Source organism: Bacillus rossius, chromosome 3 (assembly GCF_032445375.1).
Source record: "Bacillus rossius redtenbacheri isolate Brsri chromosome 3, Brsri_v3, whole genome shotgun sequence".
NCBI classification, from domain to species: Eukaryota; Metazoa; Arthropoda; class Insecta; order Phasmatodea; family Bacillidae; genus Bacillus; species Bacillus rossius.
Genome location: NC_086332.1, coordinates 57,985,208 through 58,010,948, shown reverse-complemented (window position 1 = coordinate 58,010,948; position 25,741 = coordinate 57,985,208). Strand labels below are relative to the sequence as shown.

At 35.2% G+C, this 25,741-nt stretch overlaps 1 protein-coding gene across 2 annotated transcripts; it reads left to right on the top strand.

Annotated features, from left to right (window-relative positions):
• Positions 1 to 977: 977 nt before the first annotated feature.
• LOC134530753 (calcineurin B homologous protein 1) lies at positions 978 to 24,872 on the top strand. 2 transcript variants are annotated; one of them, XM_063365889.1, is made up of 4 exons: positions 978 to 1,189; positions 13,025 to 13,288; positions 13,563 to 13,656; positions 24,477 to 24,872. In XM_063365889.1, the coding sequence occupies exons 1-4, from the start codon at positions 1,123 to 1,125 to the stop codon at positions 24,619 to 24,621; spliced, it is 570 nt and encodes a 189-aa protein (XP_063221959.1). In that variant the 5' UTR covers positions 978 to 1,122; the 3' UTR covers positions 24,622 to 24,872. The 2 variants fall into 2 exon arrangements, with proteins under 2 accessions (XP_063221959.1, XP_063221960.1); XM_063365890.1 differs by lacking the exon at positions 24,477 to 24,872 and adding an exon at positions 18,947 to 19,053 and having other exon boundaries at positions 1,019 to 1,189.
• The last annotated feature ends 869 nt before the right edge of the window (positions 24,873 to 25,741 follow it).

Here is a 25,741-nt window from a genome sequence, read left to right as displayed (position 1 = left end):
CCTTCGGTCGGACGACGTCACCCTTATGCAAGCCACCCCTCCCCCACTAGCCTGTGGGCTTCTCTCTTGCACCTTCCCGGGGCTTGTGTCCCCTGTCCGCGCGGCGAAATCTCGCGCCTGGCTCCTGTGTGACTCGGCTACATACTGGTTTTGGCGCGAAGGTTGAAGGCTCCACGTGCACGGAGCTGCTGGCCCTGGTGAGTGCTAGATGGCGACTAACGAGTCTCCCTGGCAACCCGGCCAGGGAGGACTCGATTTTCCGCGGAAAGTTGCGGAGCGCGGTAAGATGGGGACAGCCAGTTTTGTGACACAAAAGCATATCAATTAACATGTAATAATTATTCATGAATATTAAATACATAAAAAGTTTTAGTTATTTCTCCTAATGAAATATGCATGTGCACTATATTCATATTGCACATTGCCACACCTGGCCGGGCGCTCGCAGAACATAGCCGGCCGTGACTAGTGTCACGCCGCTCGATGCACTGCCCTACCCTACTCTTCTTAGCACGCGCGGGCGTGTTCGTTACACATGTCCTAGTTCAGGTTTTGAGTACACATAACGGCCTGTGCTCTCAGAGGGAGCACCGACGGCGGCGACAAGGTCTGGCAACTTACCTTCATTCTCCAACGGCTTAGTTTAGCGCGCGGTGGCTTGCGAACTAACGGCGCTTGTCGTGCATGTCCCCTTCATTAACGTAATATGAATTGGGAGTTTCATATGAAAGTAGGTAGGGATATATATAAAAAAAAATTGCTTAAAAAGTATTTTAGTTACATTAAAATTTTAACTGACAATTGCGGCAAAGTTACAAGTTATTGCTAGGTATTAAAACCTTCCAAATAAACTAAAAACCCGAAGTTTCAAACGAAACAGTTTTTAAAAAATATACTTACATTTATCCATTTAATCTAACTTAATGAAGATGACACCTAATACTAGCGCCGTTAGTTCTCTGGCCACCGCAATCTTTACTAAGCAGATGAGACACGCCAAGGCAAAGGATAGGATGTTGCCAGATTTTTTTATATTACTGTGGTTTTGTGTTGTCTAATTGGGGTGTTGTTTTCCTGTTGCAGGTTAAAGATTAATTCTCATTTTTATTGTTCGTAAAAGAGATGGGAAATAAATCATCACTTTTACTGCGTGAAGAAGAAATAGCGCAGATCCAAGAAGAGACGGGATGTAAGATATTTTATTTCATTACAATGTTTTGGATAGTCCCTTTTACTGTCGCACCTAAGTTTAAAGACTGTATTTGACAGTAAAGGGTAAAGAATATTCGATTGTTTTTATATTTTTATATTTGGTTATGTTAGGTACATTTGAAAAATCTTTTGAACGATGGGTTAGAAAGGGGGAAAGAAAATGGGGCGGATCTTTACAGCTATGTGCGAAAGGTGAAGGCAGAGAAAGGAATAGCGGTGTTAATGGGAAAAGAGGGGCAGGAATGTATGGGGAGGACAGGGTGGAGCCAAATTTGCTACAGTAGTAGTACCTATCTGTGTTTGTAAGGGGAGAGGTATGGGAGTATTGGAAAGTAGCAAACACGGTAGAACGGAGAGGTTTAGATATAAGAATGGAAGAAGTGTGAAAAGGGGTCAGAAGTTTGGAGAGGAAGGCACTTGGATTAGATGGGATAGGGAACAGTCACCTTGAGTTGGAGGGTGAAGAAGTATGTAGTTACTTAATGGTGATGTTCAAACAATCCTTGGGAGAGGGGAAGCTGGCAATTTAATAGAATAGAAGCGGTAGTGGTATCAATTTACAAGGTATGTCAGGATAACGCACATCCGTCGAACTACAGACCAGTCAGCCTTACGTCTTGTGTAGGGAAAGTAATGGAGAGGCTGGTAGACAGTTAAAGGGTGGGAGTAATGATTGACCTAGATTGAGTGTACAATAGACAGCATGGATTCGGGGGAGGGTTCTCATGTGAAACACAGTCGATGGTGTTGCTGGAGGATCTGGTGGAAGTGGTGGAAGCAGATGGATGCAATCTTCATTGACTTTGAAAAGCCATTCAATAGAGTACCTTACAAGAGGCTAATGGAGAAGGTAGAGATGGTGGAGGATGAGAGGGTGGTTAGCTGGGTAGGAGACTTCCTGAGGGATAGAAGGCAGAGGGTTAGGTTGGGTGAGGAAAGGTGACGTCAGGCGTTCCGCAGGGAACTTTGTTGGGGCCCCTGTAGTTCACGATAATGATGAACGATATTGGAGAGGGAGCGGAGGCCAGTATGATAGTATTTGCGGATGATTACATAGTGTATGAGGTGGTGGGGGAAGGGGTTCATCTGCAAGGTGACTTGAGCAGACTGGAACAATGGACGGAGCAGAATGGGATGTTGCCGAATGTTGAAAAGACAAAGGTGGTTATGTTCACGAGGAAGAGGAAGGTTATGAGGGAAGTGTATATGTGGAAGGGTCAGGAGATAAAGGAGGTCGAAGAGTACAAGTACCTGGGGGTGACCCTGCAAAATAACTTGGAATGGGCAAAACAGGTTCAGTGGGTGGTGAGTAAGGGTAGGAGGGCGATGGGATTGCTTGGTAGGACTCTGCAGGGGCAGGGAGGAGGGTAAAGGAGAAGACATACTCCACATTGGTGAGGCCAGTGATAGAGTACGGGGCTGTGATCTGGGACCCCTACCTTGTGACTGAAGTAAAGGAGTTGGAGAAGGTGCAGCGTAGTGCATTGAGGTGGGTGATGGTATGTGGAAGAGAAGGGAAGGGCAAGAGAGGGAAATGCATAGTCTGACTTTGATGATTAAGGAGCTAGGGTGGGATGCATTACAAGGGCGGAGAAGGGTGGAAAGGTTAGTCAGACTGTATAAGGTGATAAAGGAAGGGTGGGGGGGGGGGGGGGGGGGCTAGGGTCATCTGGGGACTAGGATACACAGAGGTAGGTTTAAAAGAGATCACGGGTGCCAGAGGGACTGGTTGCGAACGGAAAGGGGTAGGAACACTTTTCTTGGCAGGACAGGAAGGGAATGGAATGGGCTGGATGAAGAGATGCTATGGGTTGAAAGATGCAAAGGATCTGAGGAGAATACTAAAAAAAGGGGGGGGGGGGTAATTGTGCGAAAGGGAGGACTCCTTGCCACCGAGTGAAAGCCCAATTGTGAGTGTAATAGCCAATTCAGATTCAATTCATGTCAGCAATACCTATAAATACAAAAAAAATTTTAAGTAAAATGTCTACCTTTATCTTTAGTCTCAGCTTGGATGTTGCTAGAGTAAGTTTTATGTCTTTTATTTGCTTAACAGAGTAATTGAGTAGTTTGGAGCAAATGTATTTGGAATACTACTACTAAAATGCAAATGTTTTTAAAAATATTTCCTATGTGCATTTAATTACTTCTCATTGGTACTAGTGATTCCTCAGAAATAACCATTTTAAGTGTTTGTTATGTTAGGGTAGCTACACATGAAGAATGTTATTTTCGTGTTAATGGTTAATGTAAAATTATTGTAAATATTACCAATAATTAAAATAATGTGTTTTGTAAATTTGTGTTGTGCTTTAATAGCATAGCCAAGACTCTTTTCAATGAGAGAGTGCTGTGATTCTGTTGTCGCCACCTTACTTATTTCTTGCAACTTGATCCTGTGGTGGTCCAGAGATCCTAAGGAATATACAGGGCCGCTGAGAGAATTTGTGGGCCCCTGGGCAGCTGGGGTAGTAGGCCCCCTTCCTTTTTTTTTTGCATACCACTACTACATAGGCCTATACCATAAATACATATGGTATCGTAAAATTGCATCCTTCATTTGAACATACATAACGATTTCCTAGTTACGCAAAAAAAAAGAGAGCATTTGCATGTATTATCTCAGTGCACTTTTACATTGTTAATCCCATCAAAATACAAATAATAATTAATTTTGATGTATATATTGCTAAAAAAAAAAACAAAAAAAATCTTAAATGGTAACCAGAAATTGCATTATTATATGAGTGTTTAAAATACATAAGTAAAATAATTTATTCTGAATGTAAATATTATTAAAATAATGTAAAGTAATAATCAATTATATTACTTCGAAAACATCAAACACACTGAACCACGTTGATTGCATTGACAAATTTGTAATACATATTAATTATTTATAACGTTCCAGGGACGTCGGAACGTTTTCATTAGTGGGGAGACGAACAGATGTATCACACTTACCTCAGTCATAGAGTGGGGGGTCGGGGGGCCCTCCCCCGGAAAAATTTGGAATTTTAGATGCAAAATTGTGCTATTTAATGAGTTTCCAAACCAAAATATTAAATTTACCATTCCAAACATTTGATGACGTAGTATGTATTAAATACTACTCTGACAGTAGATGTAGTACAATTTAAATAAAATACCATCTAGGAATTTGCAATCATTTTACAGTATATTGACAATCATAAATTTGATTTTCTATCAATGTGATCACCAATGCAACGTTTGTAACTACAGGTTGCGAAAAATACTACTACGACCAAACATTTATTCTGGGAAAAGAAGGGGGGCGAAATGCTACTCTCAGGGCCCCCCTCCCCCCCCCATGCATAACAGCACGGGGGCGACTCGTCCCTGCTGCCCCCCCTGTTCCGACGTACCTGTAACGATCCCATTTCTGCTACTACGCAAGTATTTTGGTGTGAACTGAATGTTACAAGTACCTACTGCTCGGTTAGATTATTGGTTATCGACTGTAGTTTTAGGAACACAAAACAATTTTATATATATATATATATTAATATATATATTATTAATATATATATATTAATATATATATTATTAATATATATATATATTATTAATATATATATATTATTAATATATATATATATATATATTAATATATATATTAATAATATATATAAATATTAATAATATATATATAGTACAAGATGTTTTAATAGCAGGGGGGAAAATGTTTTTCCAGCCATTTATCTTCCACTTCACAGCCGGGCGCCCGGGCCCCTAAGGCTACCGGGCCCCTGGGCATTTGCCCCTTTTGCCCCCCCCCCCCCCCCCTTCTCGGCGGCCTTGGGAATATAGCATTTCAAGTGAATATTATTCAGTATTGTTTAATATTCTTTAATATTTATATTCGTAACCATCTTAGCTGAAGCATTTAATATCCAAGGTCATTTCTACATTAAAAATGCCTTAAATTGGGTTTTATATTTCTACTGGATCCTAGAAAACTTGGTAGCCAATAATGACTTTGATGTTTTCAGAAACTGGTGGTTTAGCAAGTTAAAAATGGATTAAAAATTGATTGAAAATTGCTTAATTTGCTCTAATTTTTTCTTGTAGCTAATTTAATAGTTTTCAAATCAATATTTTGTCTTGTATTTAATGGTTTGTACCACAAATTTTTGCCAGACTTTATTGCTGTTCGCACTACCAAGTATTTCAGAATTCAGTGTATGAATTTCAAACATTGTTATCAGGGATCATCAAGGAACATCTGCAGTCCCCAAAAACATTATTATCAGATGTTATTTTTTGGAGAAAATCTTTACTTGTTGAGGTTTTCCAGCCTGAAGCGACAAGGTTTTTTTATAGCCAGCCACAGGGAGGGATGGGAAATATCAGTGCTTTGTTTTGGCATCAGGCAAAAATTAAAACACTTAATTAACATTGTGCTGTTTTTGTGATTGTGCCAAACAAAAACCTTCAACTAAATTAGTTAACCACAAGCACCTCATTTACAGGTTTCGCTAATAAGGAGCCTAATAGGATTGTGGAGACTATCATAGAGGCCATTGAACCTCCATTTTCCTCAGTTCCTGGGTAGCGGTGATCAGTAGAGACAACATTTTATGGTTTTCGTTAAGTATTGAGTTAATTTTCAAAGAAAGGAAATTAGTTTTTGATTTTATTGTTATAAATTCTCTTTTTATATTTAGAATGATAGTTTTACTAAACAAATATGGCACCAAAATGTCTCTTAATGAGATTCTTATTTCACCAAAATAGTACAATTTTGATTTTGATACATGATGCTTTTTTTTTGTTTATTTCATAATATTTTCCATCCATTTGGTACATGTATTATGGAACAAATTTATACTAAATAAATGATGTTCACTGAATTTCATATGTAAAACATAACAAATTTTGTTTTGAGTTAAAATTTTTTAAAAAATCATATTAATTTTTTAAATTTTAATTGCATCCAGGATATATTAACTTTTTTTGTGTTATTTTCATTTTATTGCAACCCACCACAAAATCTGACCCCTACTGAACAGAATCCTTTTGGTTCTAGTATTTGGTATTGACTCTAGTGTCACTCAGGCCATGGTTGTGATTCGTGTACCAACAGTAAACATGTACCTGAACGGAACTCTACCAATCATGAAACACAGACGATGCTACAGTGTATTAACTGTCAGCTAGTCTCGAAATCTTTTTGGAAAAATACATGCCCCGACGCATGGCTAATGCAAAATATCAACACAAATGTTGCTATATTGCTACCTCGCAGTTTCAGGAAAAATGTCGCAAAATGTGTTTGCCATTTAAATCAATACTGAATTCAGTTGACCTTTCCCCATTGGATGCTTGGGTCAGTGGTAGTTGAGTAGTCAAGTCCCTTGCCACCCATCAAGGCAATGAGTTTTTTTTAAAGAAAGAAAGAAGCATTATTAAAATATAGAGTTTAAGGGGCCTGCCTACCTGGGCACACATACAGTATGCAGAGCTTCAGAAGAAACAACACAATTTGAAAACTGCCCAAGATATCAGAGTGGGGTCTGTTTACGAAAAGCATTTAAGAATGCACGGAGAGTGTTCGAGAAGTCCTGTTTCCCTATTTTGTTTTTAAATTGTACATACTTTTAGAAGAACGAAAAGGTCTAAAATGCCTGTTTTCAGAATAATCTGTACTCTCGGTACAGATTCTTGAAAGCACTCTAGGGTCTTGCATTACACCTTTTTCTTAATTTGTCAGCCATATAATGTTATGGTTACCGCTCAAATCTCGTAGTTGCCCTATGCTCGAAGAAAAAATTGCGCATTAGTTCAAAGCCTTGCTCTTAGAGACATTACTGCACTAGAAGCTTTAGCTAGTGTTCACTTCTGTCATCCCGCCTCACACAAATACATCCCTGGCTAGGTGAGCTCCTGAATTGCTGCTGAATTTGTCAACTATCCTCTTAAGGTATATTTTAGAATTGTAACTTTCTTTTTGAGACTGAGTGCTAAGCGCATGCCCATCAGCCAGGAGAGTTTTATCTCTTATTTTAATTGATTAATCGGACAATGCTGCTGTTTGCATCTAGTGCTTGCTCTGTTTTTTCTTAAGCCCGTAGTTTTTTTAAATGACAGAAGGGTAATTGTTATCCAAGTTTATTTCTTGATCCTGATAAATATTGATCCTGTGGTGCATGTTGCTGTTTTAATTTAGTGTGTCGAAAGATCCTACACATAAAAACTTGTCATATAACAATGAATAATGATCAAGTTGAATACAAAATATATTTTCCTTTTTATTTAACTTAAGATTGTAATTTATTGTTATATCACAAGTTCTTTTTATGTGCAGGCTCTTTTGATGTACTAAATTAAAACAGCAAGCATCATGTACGAAAGGATCAAAATGTACAGGATCATGCCATCAGGATCAAGAGATAAACTTGGATACGTGATACGGAACTTTTACCGACAGACGTTGCTGTGAACTAATGGATTTAACCTACCAATCATTCAGTTGTTTTACCCCTCACCCGTCTGTAATACCCTTGATTTTGACGAGACATTAATACTTATCACGTCATTCAGCCCAATTGGTGAAGAAGAGTCAGGATTGTTTGTGTCCTTTTGCTGTCTGGTTGCGATTTGTTTCCCAAATTGTGAGACTCATGTTTTACTCTGAAGTTAAAATAGCGTTAGTTCAAAGAATTCTTTTTTGTGAAAAAGTGAATTAAAAAAATAGTTCCTATAAAGTAGAAAATAACTTGTATTTCAAGTTATGTCTTAAGTTATGTGTTGTTCTACATATTTCTGCTGTAGTAAACTATTTAAAATTTATTACACACCATATTTTTCCAGCTGTCCATATGAGCAGTATGAACCATATTTAGGTCAGAGGTTGGATCACATTTGTCCTTGATGGATTCTCCAGCTTGATCCGCCTAGCTAGGCTGGAGTCATTAGATGATACCAGTAGTTAATGTATTAAAAAAACAAAATTAATAGGCATGCTGATCACTTAACCAATATGACTTGTATACAGAGATGACAACTCTCAAACTTGGCCAGAGGTATTTGAAATACTGTGATAGGTTTCTTGTAACATATAAGTTCATAAATTCTCTTTCTTGCCTTAGGAGATGAAATTGATGCATCCAAATTTTTGCTTCAGCTATTCTTAATTTTGAGTATGCTTGTTATGAAAATAACTGGATTTCTGAAGTTCAGACTGGTAGATGAATGAAGGGATTGATTCAAAAAGAAATTGGGTTATTTAATACCCATTTATTGTTTGGAAAAAAAAAAATGTTGCAGGTTCAACAAGTTGATGCAGATCAATACTAATATTATAAATGCGAAAGTAACTCTGTCTGTCTGTCTGTCTGTCTGTCTGTCTGTCTGTCTGTTTGTCTGTTACCTTTTCCCGGCTGAACGGCTGGTAATGAAATTTGGCAAAGAGATAGATTATATCCTGGGGATGGACATAGGCTATCTTTTTTCTAAAAAAATAATCTTTAAACGGGTTAAAAAAATATATCTTAATTTTATTTAATGTGTGTCATAGATATACAAATTGTTAAGTGTCATTCCTCTATGTCTGCCGAGCAATAGCTTTCAAGACATTACGTTAAGTTTTGCTATTGTAAGGAATTGAGTAGAGAGTAAGAAAAATTAAAGCTCTGTATTGTAGTACAATACACCAGTAGATGTCACTGTTAGTTTTTTTTTATTAATTGTTTTATAGTTTGCACATTCTAACTAATATTATAAAAGCAAGTGTTTGTTTGCTACGCTATGAAATTTTGCATAGAGATATTTATGGGCTGGAGAGTGACATAGGCTCATTTTTATGTACGTTTCCAGTGGAATTTTGTAAATACCTCTAAAATTACGTAATTTTCTATTGTTACATTTTGTTTGGTTGATCGCAAGGTAAATTTATTTATATATATATTTTTTATTTAATTTCTTCTATATATATTTTCTCCCTACATAGGGCACCCATAATTCTTTTAAATTTCACGTGTATGTTTTCAATGTCATTCGAGAAGTACAAATTTTTTGTCAAATTGGTTGTTATTTATACTTTTTGTTTAAATTTGGACCTTTTTTTTTTTTTAATTCAAAGATTTGTGGTGTGTACAGGGAGTGAAATCTCTATCAATTTCTATAATACTTTGGATAAGCGGAATATGGCCACCACAGTTTTACATATAAACAAATCCTACAAATGTTTTAAACATTATGACTTAAATAAAAATTAGTTTCACAAACATCATAATTTTTTTTTGGTGTGTGTAGTTTGAAGTTTAATAAAATGTAAATTCTTTAGCATTGAGTTATTTATTAATTTATTTAGAAAATTATTCATAGGTACCTAGGTAATAAGTTTTTCTATTTGTCAATATTGTTATTATGGTAGATTGGAGTACAGTAAATGCCTACATTCTTATATTCCTTTATATCGCCCCAAAATTTCGAAAGTTTAAAAAATTTTAAAAATCTTTCTCTTTCGATTTTAAGTGTTTTCAGCCATTCAGGGTCCTCGAACCCCCCGCCCCCCTCTGGGGATAAAGCCCCAAAATTTCAAAAATTTCAGGAATTTCAAATATCTATTCTTTCGAGATGGATTGTTCCGAAACATTTGAGGTCCTTCCTCAAAAGTGAAAGACCCAAAATTTCGAAAAAATGGAGGAAATTGTATTAAAATTAAGTCATTACGAACTAAAGTGTCCGGGGCATGATGGAACTTTTACCCAAAGTCGACTTTCCCATAAAATTTGAGGAAGGGGGGGTGGGGGGGGGGGGGAAATGCAAAACCACAAAATTTCAAAAAAATTCTTAAATTTAAGTATATATTTTTTACTATTTGGAGTGTTTTCGAGCTATTCGGGGTCCTCAAACTACCCTTCCCCCTCAAGGGGTCAAAGACCCAATAATTCAAAAATTTCCCCAAATTTCGAAAATCTATTCTCTTTCCACTTGGAGTGTTTACGAGCCATCTGGGGTCCTCAACATAACCCCCCCTTCTCCCTTCAGGGGTCAAAGCCCCAAAATTTATAAAATTCCAAAAATCATTCTCTTTCGATTTTTAGTGTTTCCCAGCCATTCAGGGTCCTCAAAATCACCCCTCCCCCTCTGGGGACAAAGCCCCAAAATTTCGAAAATTTCAGGAATTTCAAATATCTATTCTTTTGAGATGGAGTGTTCCAAAACATTTGAGGTCCTTCCTCAAAAGTGAAAGCCCCGAAATTTAAAAAAATTGGAGGAAATTGTATTAAAATTAAGTCATTATGAACTAAAGTGTCCGGGACATGGTGTGGAAAATTTACCCAAAGATGTCTTCTCCATCAAAATTGGGTGAATTGGGGGGGGGGGGGGGGTGCAAAAACCCAAAATTTCGAATAATTTCAATTTATTTTTAAATATATACTTTTTTTTTGCGATTTGTAGTGTTTCCAAGCCATTCGGGGTCCTCAAACTAACCTCCCCCCACAAGGAGTCAAAGCCCCAAAATTTCAAAGCTTCAAAAATTTCAAAAATCTATTCTCTTTAGATTTTGAGTGTTTCCGAGCCATTGAGGGTCCTCAACATACCCCTTCCTCTAGGGACATAGCTCCAAAATTTCAAAAATTTCAGAAATATTGAATATCTGTTCTCTTTCGAGAGATAAATAGACATTATATATATATATATATATATATATATATATATATATATATATATATATATATATATATATATATATTTAGAGAGATGGATAGATGATTTGTATATGTGTAACTACTTCAAACATATTACAACAAAAAACTGAATGAGGCATTGCAATGCATGCAGAGCATTAGCTAGATAATGGAATCTTTTCAATATTAGTAATCTCTTATTTTTCAGCTTTTTTATATAGTGCTTTACAGAGTCTAGATTACATACAGACCACCAACTTTTAGATATTTACAGGTAAATAACTATACACTGGCAGAACAACGTCTGTCGAGATCTGAAAGTGATATAAATTATTTTGCACACTTGACATTCAAATTAAGAAGACAATTACTAACTACATCTGATTTCGAAAAAGGTCCCCCTCACCCTGTGTTCAGCCCGGGCAACGCCGGGTACTGCAGCTAGTATTAAATAACTAGCTGATATACCCTTGCTTCGCTACGAAAATCCACAGGCAGAACACACTCACACAACATTATTGAAAGCAAACCAAATCTACTTGCACAATGTTGAAATAACTCAGTTGTTCATTTAAATATTTGTTAAAAAAAGTATTATTAATATTTTTTGACAATTCTTGTTTCAGTTGAATGCTATATGTCACTGCTATATTCTTTGAAGGTTTCAAATGTTTTGATTGCAAGATGCCCTTTAATTTAGAAGAAAATAGTGAGGAAGGGAGATTAAAAAAAATTGTTAAAAAATTCACCAAAAACAGCAAACTAAGCTAGAAATACGGAAGCAAATGTGGTCAACAATTACAAAAAAACTACTTAAAAAAAAAAAAATTAAAAATTGCTATGAGGTGCATACAGACCTAGAGGATATCTTTTTTATTTTTTTAAATTGCTAATTTTTTTTTTTGTAATACATATGACTTATTGTTATTTAATGTCAAAATAACTTTTTTATAGCTATAAAAAGTCAAAAAGGCAGGGTAAAGACTTTATAATGATTTAAACTTTACAATTATTCATCCTACTGTTTCATTTCCCACCTCCATTTTATATTATTTTTTCAGAACCATTATATTTGTTTGCATTTGCTTACAGCAGGCATATGAGTATTCTGCTGCAACTGCTACAGTGTAATGCTGTGCACAGCACACTGCCTGCTAGATACACCAAGTAATATTCCTTTCACAGTAAACTCAGTGCTGGAAACTTTCTTAAAGAAATATATGTGCGCTTGAGAAAAACCTTCAAGCAGAATCCCTCAATTCACAGTGAAATTAATGAACATACAAACTCCATACGAATTGGATGTGTATAATGTTGTTGAGGTGAAAGGATGAAGTACACATTAGCATATTTAGAATCAAAATTACAGTTTTGAGCTCTTTTTATTAAAATCTGTTAGTGTGTTTTTTTTTTCATTATAAAAGGCCCAGAAAATAGTTCTTTGAAACTAATCAAAATTTAATTTATAATATAATTTATAAATGTTGGAAAATGTGTAGGGTGAGATTACAGATATAAAGGTAAGATGGACAATTTAAGTGGCAGCAGATGAAATAAGCCATGTTCAGGTGAAGTTCAGTATTTTCATCCTATTGCAGTTTTCAGTTTTGCAACTGTAATTATTTGTATTGCCATTCCATATTGTAGTGTGTCCAAAGTTGTCCAGTAGATAGCTGTGCACTATTCCAAATTCGTAAATCATGATAGGAGTTATTATCAGTTGTCCAGTAGATAGCTGTGCACTATTCCAAATTTGTAAATCATGATAGGAGTTATTATCAGTTAACACTAGAGACAAATGTATTTTGCGGAAATGTTACATCTCAAGGTAGTTTTCAAAATACTGCAGCTTCTTTTCATGCCATTGATTAATACACATAATTTGTAATTTGTAACTGGTCTTGGTTATTTCTCAGGGGAATCACGAGTGTTCAGTATTCTCGTGGACCCAGCCAAGAGCGAAAAAAGCTGTTCTTACCAACTTTAGTCTATAAAGATAGGAATGTTCAAAACATGGACGTGAATTTTAACAAGCAAAATTGTGAAAATTCAACTTTCTCTTTCTATCAAATATTTTTGTATATACTGTCCGATTTTAAATTTTTGTCTAAATTCAATAGTTAACACTAGTGCATGTCCAAATACTTTTCCAGTCACACCTAATCAAATCGAGCGACTTTACAGTCGGTTCACGAGCTTGGACCGGGGAGACTGCGGCACGCTGAGTCGAGAGGACTTCCTCCGTATTCCAGAGCTGGCCATCAATCCGCTCGGGGATCGCATTGTCCACGCATTTTTTGAAGAAGGATCCACTGACAGAGTTAACTTTCGTCAGTTCATGCGTGTGCTGGCACGCTTTCGACCAATTAAGAAGGGTCGTGATAACCGCCTCAATTCCAGGGAGCAGAAGTTGAAATGTGAGTAAACAACACATGTGAAAATAGTAATTGTTATAGAAGAAAATACTAGTACAGTACAAAACGTATGTGTGCTCACAAAACTAAAGACATTTAAAGAGAGAGGACAAAATAAGGACAAAATACTACAAATACTTAAGAATTTTGACCGCATTGTGTCCGATCATGAGTAGAGAAGACACAATCTACATACACAAAACTTAAAACAATAATAGTTAATTACTAAACTAATAATTTTTGACATTTTTTATTGTTAACTATGTTTCTGTTTCAGTTGCATTCAAAATGTACGACCTTGATAATGATGACAAAATTTCAAGAGATGAATTGTTGGCTATTTTGCATATGATGGTTGGTGCTAATATCAGGTAGGTAGAATGATCATTTGTAAGGTGTGTGAAATAACTTACATACGTGTGCAAGATGAGTGGTGATGAAGTGGAATAAATGAAGGAACTGATGTCTGACGTTATTTCATTGGCTACCAGCATTTGTAGCAGATGTTCAAACACACCACCTTCAGTGGAAATGAATAGCTCATATCGCTTGTTGAAGCAAGTGGTGAGCCACAATCAACTCTTACTGTTATGTTGCTGACCTGCTTATGCTCTGTGGCAACTACTACCGGTCAATGCTGAGAGCATGCATGCTTCATATTGGTGTGTTTCATAAACTCCCTCTGCATTGTGATTCCCCCTCCATGTTCATGAAAAATTTTTACTTCAAATAATATCGGTTATCAGCTCCATTTATCCCATGCTTGTCGCTACTCACCTTACAAAATTTGCTAGGAATTGAGAATCATAAGTTAGGCGGGAGTGCGTCGTTTGCCCTACAGGCATTTGCCCTAAACGCATTTTCGAAGCATATTCTCGCATTCCTCATTCCAAACAGGCATTTGCCCTAAAAGCATTTGCCCTAAAGTCGTTTGCCCTACAGGCGTTTTCTCTACAGGCGTTTGCCCTACAGGCGTTTGCCCTAAAGGCTTTTGCACAAAATGTTTGATAATCACATTCGGACCAAGCTCCGACATTTGCCCTAAAGGCGTTTGCCCTAAAAGAAGTTTTTCGACAGTCGTTTGCCCTACAGGCGTTTGCCCTAAAAGTTTGCGAATTTTCAATAATCCGAAAATGAATGCTTGCCGGCGTTTGCCCTAAAGGCATTTGCCCTAAAGTCGTTTGCCCTACAGGCGTTTGCCCTACGAACCTTTTCGAAGATAGATGTCCTTACGTGTGTCGCCCCTGTTGACAAATGTTGGAACCATTCTCCAAATGAGTACAAAGTACAAAATTCACAAATTAGATGGCAGCACATACGGTTTGCTTTCTAAACGTTGAAGTCTAAGAATGCAGCTGGTAATTGAACCTTACAACAGATGGTGCGCCAATCTCAGTGACTGGATTGTATTTTTTAAATCATTTTTTAACAGAGAGGTTGATGATATAATATTTTCCAGGGTGGGAGGGGGGTGGGTGGGTTAACTAGCAAATGAATTAACTTAATTTAATATTGCTGGTATATATAAAAACAAGCGTTAACAAAAGGAGCTTACAAAATTTTATCATCCTTGCCTGCTGTTATTTTCACATAAAGTCGTCCTAAAAACGATTACCCTAAAATAATTTAAGGCAGAGGATTATACATATGCATTTATAAAAACATTTTCACTGTTTAAAAGTTACTGTTAAAATAGCCTCCGAGACCTTCATGCCTATTTTCAATTTTTATATAACATGTGCCCAACTGAATCTGTCGTTTTATTAATATGTTTGTAGAATGCGGTGAAAATACTTCAATCGATAGTGTGCATATTTTGCTAATTCGCCCAGACCATCTATAGCTTAACCCCTAATAAGTTTTATGGGAACAAGTGAAGTATAATTAAAGACTGATTTAATGTGTGACAGCCAATGAAATGTACAACTTTTCAAAATGCATTTAATCATATCATCAATATTGCCACAATATTTGAATGAATGTCATAGGTATAAGTGTAAACTAGGAACAATTTTGATACGTCGTGGAATGTACAATAATGAATTACGTAAAAGTATAATAAACAAAGAAAGATCATTAAATATAACTCTGTTTCAGATGCTAATGAATCAGCATATTCACAAAAAAAAGTTCAATTTTAGTTAATATATTTTCAAAACAATTAATTTTCAAAATTGCTATGATCTTGTTTTTAAACACTGAATCAACTTCTCTATATTTTTTGCAAGTGAAGCTTAGAAAATAAATATTTAAAAAATAATTCACCGAATTACATAATTTTCAAAATAAACAGTTGCAAATTTATTTAGTTACTTACATATTTGTCACATGCCCACAAACAGTCTTACGACTTTAACAGTGGGCACTATCTATCTATCTATCTATCTATCTATATATCTATATATATATATATCTATATATATATATATATATATATATATATATATATATAGATATATATATATATATATATATATTCAGTATTTGGTTAAATGTACGCAATAGGTTTATCCAACCCGACTTGCTTGCCTTGGTCGGCAACTATGTTGGCTGTTTTCTCGTTAGAACTCTGGCTATCGTGTGTATGGACAAACAAATTCTTTCTTCACTTCTGCTAATGAAATTTATATACCCATGGGTATAATAGAATATAAAGCAGAAATTGGGCGTCGTGTGGGGCGGGCTTACAGGACAGCAATTCATAACAAAAACTGTTAGCATAACAATAATGTATCAAAAATAGTATTATTTGTGCACGCGTAGTTCATCTCCACAAATTAAGTTTGTACGTGACTATAATTTTTTTTTCTCCTGAGATAGTTTTAGGTAGATTTCGCAGAGCGACTTACAGAAAATTTCACAATATTTTCTCAAATCTAGGTCCTATGAATTTCATAATTTCTAATTGAGGTAAATATGAATGTGTAATGTATTGTTGGATTGGATTTATATCCCATACATATTGTTGAGACAAAAATTAATTTGCAATATATTGTTACATTGGATATTCTAGAAATATTCATAAGATTTTTCAGAAAGTTTTTTTTATATTGGTAGGTCATACGGCAAAATCTACCTTTCCGACTGGCTGCCATCGGGGATTTTTCATTTATAATTATGAGAGATTTGATTTCACACTATTATGCACACAGACGCTTCATATCTAAAACAATCTTGTTCGAACGAAAGGTTTTTAATTTTTTAATAAGACATTTTTTGTGTGACAGATATCTCAAAGAAAACAAAACTAGTAATTCGGCAGAATTCTATACGAGCCTCGTTGCCAAATTTAATGGACACAAAATAATAAATTACCTACACACAGACACAGCGAGGCTCTTTTCAGCGTAAATGTTACATGGCAGGACAAGATTCAAGAAAGGTTTTGCTTGGGAGAAGAGTCCTTTCAAAAAAATGTCAGGTAGGAGCCCTGGTTCAATACACAAGAAAGTCATTTGTAAAAAGATTCGACACGGCACAGCTCGGCGTAAACTGGCTTACCAAGAAGATAGTCGGTTGAAACTAAAACGGCGTGAACTCCAATTGACTAAACCAAATGTTGACTATGGATCCTCATCAGGGCAAGTTACTGATGTACAAGGGTGTGATCTTCCTGAAAATGAACTATTAAGTAAGTGTGAACATTACATCGCGTCACTGCAAGTCGCTTTGGAAGAAGGAAGGAATATTGTGGAACAAACAAATATGGATACAATTCCGCAAGGAAAGTCGTTCTGTGTGCGGTGGGCTAAAGTAACATTATTATTATTGAGAAATACCATTACGTATCTTCAATATTTTATTTTGGGAATATAAGTGTAATTCACTATGGAAATATGGGAAATATTATGGATATATTTTAATATATATTATATTACGGATATAGTCTATTTTTAGAATCATGCCAATCAATGACTATTATCGGCCAACTCTTATAACTGAACATCAAAGTGATCTAACACAAACATTACAAACTGAATGCAAATTATGGAAAACCCAGAACAAAACGAAATGGAATACTTCTTCATTGTGTACTTCAGCGGTATGTTGTGTATACATTCCAGAATAAAATAGTATGAACAATATGTAGGAGTTTAACCGCATTAGTACCTACTATTATGCTAATTAAGAAAATTTTTAACAGCTAGTATTCACATTATTTACCTATATGCTCGTTATATTTTAAGTAATCATAGCGTAATGCGCGTCTGACAGCTGAAATTGAAATAATCAAAGCCCCGGAAAAAAAAGTTAAACCTTTTTCCAGCGATATTTTTGTTAAATCGCCAATACTGTTTTTTTATACAATTTTTTTTTTTTTGGTCGAAGACCTTACATCACCTAATGTTCCGAAATATTTTACAGAAAAAATATTCGATAACATTGAACTCAGTGCAGGGAACCATCTGTTGGTGAATCTTGGAAGTTCATACCACATGAATTCCCACCAAACCTCGATATAGGCTTACATAAGTGCCATCTAGCGACGGTTTTAAAACCTTTGCATTTAGAGGGAAAACATTTATTGAGGTACTGCCACCTGCGGAGGAAATATAAACAAGAACACTGTTTGAATCAATACATATTTGAAAAAACCTACATTACCCAAAATAACCTAAACTTCGTTTACCCTAAAGTCATTTGCCCTACAGGCGTTTGACCTAAAGGCATTCGCCCTACAGGCGTTTGCCCTAAAGGCATTTTCCCTACAGGCGTTTGCCCTAAAGGCGTTTGCACAAAATGTTTGATAATCCCATTCGTACCAAGCTCCGGCATTTGCCCTAAAGGCGTTTGCCCTAAAAGAAGTTTTTCGACAGTAGTTTGCCCTACAGGCATTTGCCCTACAGGCGTCTGCCCTAAAAGTTGGTGTGGTTTCGTTAATTCAAAACATAAGTGCTTGCCGGCGTTTGCCCTACAGTGGTTTGCACTAAACGGCATTTGCCCTAAAGTCGTTTGCCCTACGTTTAGGGCAAACACCTGTAGGGCAAACGATGTGTACCCAGTTAGGCATTGTTAATGTTCTAGTATTCCATGTCAATAAATAACAGATTTAATGTACAATGTTTTTCATTGCCAAGTTTTTCTTATCTGAGTTTGAAATGTTGATTGGTTAAACAAATAAATTGAAGATTACATAAAGCATTTTTTTTGTAACTGTATAGAATTACATTTATAAAAGTTTGTGTCTAAGAAATTTAGACATTAGTTATATATACAAATAGAAACACAAAGAGACATATATAATCAAATAAATACTATTTGTGTTTGTGATATAATTAATGAAAGTACATAAGTACTATTTTAATGAAGACTCTTAAATTGTGTTTGTATTGAAGCATGTTTTGATATTGTTAAAAAGAGCCAAAAACTTGTACTATTTACTGCAGTCCCAACATTTAATTTCTGAATGGTAAAAAAAAAAATGGCATCTAGTGGAGTCAAAAGTTCCCTAGCACAAAGAAACAGGTAGTTGAAACATTTTCAGTAGACCATAGTTATGTCCGAACACAGTGCTTCATAATACTCCAAATCCATAAATATAATTTCTAACATTGCATTATAGTGAATGTTTTGTAGAAATGTTAATCAATTATTGTTTAATTCAATTGTTAATAACTTGTGCACTCGTAATAGTTTATTCGTTGTGTGTGCTCCTTATAGGTTCAATGCAAATTACACCTACTATCATCAAGTGACAGTACAAGAAAATTGCTATTTTGATAGGTATCTACATCTGTCGTGATCCTGGAGTGCTTGATTAGTAAAACTGTGAAGTAAGGTCCTTATTTTAACTTACTGGTTTTGGATGTATGCCCTTAACCCTCTAGAGAAGTAAGGGCCTCCGGTAATGTTATGTGACAGTAAGGGCAATTATCTTCTTCCAGTCTCCTAACATAGAAACAATAACTGCACACCTGAGGGAACTGCTAAAAGTGGATGTCACCTGGCAGTGTCTCAAACATGACTGTGCTGTTGGCATCAAATCTGCTGAAAGAGAGGGAGGAATAGTTGTCTTTATTTTATCATACTTCTTACTGCTGGGTCATAGAAACATAACATTTTTCTCTAGGTGATAAAATGAAAATGGTAGAGGAAACAAGTATATCCTGCAAGTATAGTATCCAGCATTTAATGGTTTTATTTTTTGATTTAACTTGCATATAGGAAAGAGAGCACTAATCTAATATGGGTTTTCCATAAGACAGTATATTGTAATATAAACTATTCTACTATTGTAATTGGGCACAAAATTAGGGATCGAAGGAAGGAAATAGCTATTAAATAAAGGTGAACCTGTTTTAAGACTCAAATTATTGAGTTTAATGTCACACAAGTTGCCAATTTATTTAGATCAAAAAGAAACGCTATTTCGAATCTATGACAGCGCAACTTCAAATCACGCTGTAATTTATTGGCGTCGTTACTTCAAAACCGCGCAAATTGAAGTAAATATTGTCACTTGACTAGCAAATAATGTATCCACAACTATTTTGTTAATTTTATAAGAATATCAAGCTGCAAAGTCCGGATGTTAGCTGAGGCATTTGCCAAAAAGTCTCACCATATTTTTAGTGTAGTAAAAAGCTCAGCATATTTTCCCTCCAGTGTGTGTGTGTGCTTCTGTGAAATGCATTGAAGCTTTTTTTTTGCTTCCTTTTGAATCGAGTCAAACCACTTTGGTTTCCTTTTGAAGTGAGTCAAACCACTTTTTTTGTTAGGTAATATATTGTGTATCCTATGTTACCAACCTCATGACTTACACAACATTATTGCTATTATTTGCTGATGACAAAAAAATACATGTTGAAGATATTTTATAACTAAATAATGATATTAACCAATTAATTTGATGGTGTTATCTTTAAAAGATTTGTGCAATGGGAGTGCATGACTTGATGTAAGTTTTTGGACATACGCCATTGCTAAGAACTTTTTCTGTTGAAGAAAAACTAATAAATAAAATAAATAAATAAAAATAAAAATAAAAATACTCAAAAAAAGATACAAAAAACACACAAAATTAAGCAAACAATTGCTGTTGTCAACAAGGATATGAACACCACAAAATATTCCGAAACAGGAATATGGTCAGCAAACAAAGAAAAAACAAAGAAAAATGTACTAAGAGAACGAAAAAATCCCCACAAATGATGACAACACAAAAATATTGAAACCCAAAATAATTCAGCACAACAGTTGAAGCGAGACAAAAAACATGACAAAACGAAAAAACAAACAAATACAATAGTTTTACCTAAACAGAAACAAGCGATGTTTCGGGAACTGCTATCTGCTCCCGTCCTCAGGCAGAGACGCACATGGTACGGAAACACAGGTGCGACCTCCAAAAATCTGGCTCCGTTATGTGGATGATACCTTCACTGTCTGGCAACATGGACCTGAAACTTTGGAGGAATTTGTGAACCACCTCAACTCTCTGAGGCCATCAATAAAATTCACATATGAAAAAGAAACCAAAGGTAGCATTCCTTTCCTGGATGTACTAGTCAGCAGAAAAAACAACAGCCTGGAAACAAAAGTATACAGGAAACCTACGCACACAGGCCAATACCTTAATTTTGCATCCAACCATCCCAAAACAACAAAAACTGGCATAATTCACACACTAACCAACCGAGCTGAGATTATTTGTTCTGATGAGAAATCTATTGCGGTTGAACACAATCATATAAAAAAAGAACTCATAGCCAATGGTTACCCTGTCAACACCATCAAACAGCATTTGAAATCCAACAAAACACTCAAATCCACAGAAACTGAGAAACCTGCAGGAACCCTAGTTATTCCATATGTTCAAGGGCTTTCAGAAAAAATAAGACGCCTAGGAAATAAATATGGACTTCAAACAGCATTCCGTTCTAAATCTACTATTAAAAGTATTGTTACCAAGGTGAAACCAGCCACAGAAAAATTACAAACTCACAACTGTGTGTATCAAATCCCCTGTGAATGTGGCCACATGTACATAGGTGAAACTGGCAGAGCTCTATCCACCCGAATCAAAGAACACAAAAACAACTGCAAGAAGGGTGAAACCCTAAAATCCAGACTTGCTGAACATACATGGGAAAATAGCCACAAAATTCTCTGGGAAGACTCCACACCACTCATACAGGAATCCGATAAAATAAAAAGGAAAATCAAAGAATCAGCCTTCATTATTAGCAATAAAAATATTTTCAGCCAGCAGAGCATTGAATTAAAAAATATGTGGATCCCTTTGATAAAGAGAGAAACATCCCTGCAGCACAAAACAATAGCCAATACTCAACCCACCATAACCAATCCGCTTTAACTACATGGTGCACAGCCAATGGGGAGACAGCTCGTCTGTCATTGGCTGAGCAAGATGTAGCCCTTTCTCTGATAAATACCCTCATTTTCCAGCCCCTTCTCAGTCGCACCTGTGTTTCCGTACCATGTGCGTCTCTGCCTGAGGACGGGAGCAGATAGCAGTTCCCGAAACGTCGCTTGTTTCTGTTTAGGTAAAACTATTGTATTTGTTTGTTTTTTCGTTTTGTCATGTTTTTTGTCTCGCTTCAACTGTTGTGCTGAATTATTTTGGGTTTCAATATTTTTGTGTTGTCATCATTTGTGGGGATTTTTTCGTTCTCTTAGTACATTTTTCTTTGTTTTTTCTTTGTTTGCTGACCATATTCCTGTTTCGGAATATTTTGTGGTGTTCATATCCTTGTTGACAACAGCAATTGTTTGCTTAATTTTGTGTGTTTTTTGTATCTTTTTTTGAGTATTTTTATGTTTATTTATTTATTTTATTTATTAGTTTTTCTTTAACAGAAAAAGTTCTTAGCAATGGCGTATGTCCAAAAACTTACATCAAGTAATTTGATGGTGTTGATAAAAATTTAATTTCCCCAAATCAAGGTTATCACAGATAATAATGCAAAAAAGAAATATAACTGTGAATCTATATTATTGATGCACTTCTCCCCTTATACACTTGGCTCTTGCTGTCCATAAGTGCATTTGTGCCTCACGTCAGCAATGCTTGTGATAGTTGTCAAGAGTGAGTGGGCGGGGGGGGGGGGGGGGGGGTGTTTCCCAATTTTATAACATTAAGATTAAGAGTAATCTCAAAATATTTTGGTACTATGTAAAATTAATGAAGGATGGTTATTATGATCAGTACTCTTTAAAAATCAATGATGTTATGTGTAGTGATCCTGTGTTGTCTAATGTTTTTGCTAAATATTTTTCCGTGTGTCTTCCACTTGTAACTCTCCAATTCCAAATACTGATATGGGCCTAGACCATCTGTACCAACCATTTCTAAAAGTCATGTCCTTTGGGTAATTAAGGCCCTAAACACAGCATGATCAACAGGATCTGATGGCATTCTGAACTTCATTTTAAAATGTTGCACCCATATTTTTATACAAGTTTAAAATCACAAGTATTCTCCAATGAATGGAAAATAGCCAAGGTAACACCTATCGATAAAAAGGTTCAAAATTTAATGTTTCCCATTATTGTCCAATATCCCTACTTAATGGTTTTTCCAAAATCTTTGAAGAAATTATGTCCAAATTTCTAAATTTTCATCTCAGTAATAGATTATCTAGTAGTCAACACGGCTTTAGAAGAGGAATGTCTACAGCTACTAACATAATTACATTTCTCAATCCCATATATAATGAAGTAGTTAAAAATAATGTCTGCTATTTCAACTTGGCCAAAGCCTTTGACACTGTTAACCACTCTTCATTACTCGAAAAGTTATCTCAGTTTGGTTTATGTGATAAATTTATAAATTGGTTTTCCAGTTATTTGATAAATATAAGTTTTTTTGTATCTAGAAATAATAATTCCTCTCTTCAATGCTAGTTCTGGAGTTCCTCCGTGTCACACTTTATCCCCCTCTTCTTTTTAATATCTTTATTAATATCATCACTAGTGTCTTTACTCCACAGAGTCCTTTTTGCAGATGATTTGAAAATTAACAGGATAATTAGTACTCCTAACAACTACTTATTATTACAACATGATATTAATAAAATAAATAATTGGTGCATACAAAATTTATTTAGACTTGATAAGGTTTAAAACTAAGCTAATATTCTTTATGAGGAAATGTTACCCAGTTAAGTACGACTATAACTTGTTGGACTCTCAAATCATCAGAACTACATTAATAAAAGATCTTGGGATCTTCCTAGACTCCTATTCTTTCCCTCAATTTTTCTTTAATTTGCTCTAAACTAGAATATTACTCTATTATTTGGAACAACATCAAGTTGACTGATAGCAATAAAATTCAAAGCATTCAAAATAAAACAATAAAATTAATTAATATAAAGATATTTACTTATTCTATCCATACACCTCTGTCAGTTCGTAGACACTACAATGATGTACTCTTTATTCAAAATTGCTTCAACTCTAAAATTCAATGTAAGTTTATCCTTGAAAATACTGGCTTGAGAGTACCACAATTCAATAGTTCTTTAAGATCTACTTTATGTACAATTAATAACAAAAATGACCTTATTTATGGGGTAATTTTTAATTACAATAAATTAGATTTTTAATTCTATCGGATGAATTAATTGAAATTTGTAATTTTTCATTCTAGTAAATAGTTATAACAAATTTTTTTTTCTCTTTTTTGTTTATTATTTTGTGTTGTATGTACTTAATAATATTTGTGGTGGTATTGTAGTTGCTGTGTTTGTTATATGTGTTGTCACCGCTAATATATGGTACTCTTGCCTTCATGTGTTGGCCATGTGCTGTTCTTACCTGCTGTGGTGCCTACGGGGGTGGGAGTCCATATGTTTGCGGTGATAACCTTGTGTTTGTCTTGTATATTCGTTGTGCCCACCATCCATGTGGGCATGTCACAATTTTAAATAAATAAAAACTTGCTCACATGTATCACCTCATTCAGTGTTATTTTTAACTTAATTCTAAATCAGTTTTGCTTTTAAGGAAACTGGTTCATTAAAGGAATAGTTTTTGAATATAATTCATTAATAGAATACATACATAATAAATATTATGCACTGTGTAATTAAAAAAAAAATTAAATTCATGATTTGTAGAATGTTGATACCAACACAGACTTGATATCACAATTTTTAGTACTCTATAAATATTTGGGGTCTGTGTTAAAAACAAATTTAGTTAATGTTTCCTACATGTGTTGCAGTGAGGAGCAGTTGACAAGCATTGCAGAAAGAACCATTTTAGAAGCAGATCAGAATGGTGATCAGATGATCTCATTTGAAGAGTTTTGCAGTGCTTTAGAGAGAACTGATGTTGAGCAGAAAATGTCAATTCGCTTTCTTAGTTAGCTACGTTCATCATTAATGGAAAATGTGCAACATGTTACCAACTATTGTGAAGACTTGTTTGGATGGAGTTACCAATATTTCAGGCCCTTCATATTCGAAGGTGCAAAATACTGCATTTGATTGTGTGTTAAAATATGGTTATATGTATAATTTCAAAAAGCTGTTATGTACAATACTTAAGCTTTGGTTATCTTCTTGCTTGTTTTGTTTATAATAAATATTTTTTTATTGGAGTGTTACTACTATTAAAAGTCTAGCTTATTGCAATAGTATGAGCAGGTGAAGTAATTTCATTCTGGACACTTGCTTATTGGACATTCTTAATATTTACGTCATCAAAAATGCCAAATATGTCCTTACTAGTGTAACGCCCCTCGTGCCTCAAAATTAATTTATTTTAAATCAATTAAAAAGAGCCTTGGAAACTTGCTGGGTAAGAATAATAAGAAAAATAAATTATTGACCAGAGGTGGCACGAGGTGGAGAACAAGACAATTTGGAACTCCCTGACACAAGCAACTTGGGAGCTGGTGGATCGTTTAAGGGAAGAAGGTATATCATAAATAAATTAACACTACACAAGTAGCTGGGTCTATAGGTTCCCTGTTTTATTTAAAAATGTAAATAATCAATTCTGTTTTCCATTTGATTTGGCATTTATAAGTTTCCCAATTAATGATATTAACAATATACTTACGTTTTTCGAGAAAGGGCCGGCCCGATATTAGTATAACAACACATACTCAACTTTAACAACAAACAATTACATAAACAAAAATTTATAAGTATCACACCAAAATTTGATTCATCCAATTATTACATCGATGATTAGTTTTATTCATTCTACATATTCTTGAGGAAATCACTGTTCGCTGGTAGGCTATTCATTCAATTAATGTAGTTCGTAGCTAGAAAGTGGGGGGGGGGGGGGGGGGGGGATGTTGATTTTACATTACCACCCGGGTCTTCAACAGATAACGTCGGGTCGCGGAAACATCTCTTCTAACGTGACTCGCAGTGGAGGTGCAGGACCATGAGCTGGGAGCAATTTGTCTCTCCAGCACTTCAACCCTGTCTGAAAACCAAGCCAAATTCAAAACGAATTAGACCTGCTTCCAGA

Coding starts and splice junctions, on each gene's coding strand:
- LOC134530753 (XM_063365889.1), top strand. CDS start 1,123: ATGGGAAATAAATCATCACTTTTACTGCGTGAAGAAGAAATAGCGCAG. Junction 1,190..13,024: donor GATCCAAGAAGAGACGGGAT/GTAAGATATTTT, acceptor ATACTTTTCCAG/TCACACCTAATCAAATCGAG. Junction 13,657..24,476: donor ATGGTTGGTGCTAATATCAG/GTAGGTAGAATG, acceptor CATGTGTTGCAG/TGAGGAGCAGTTGACAAGCA.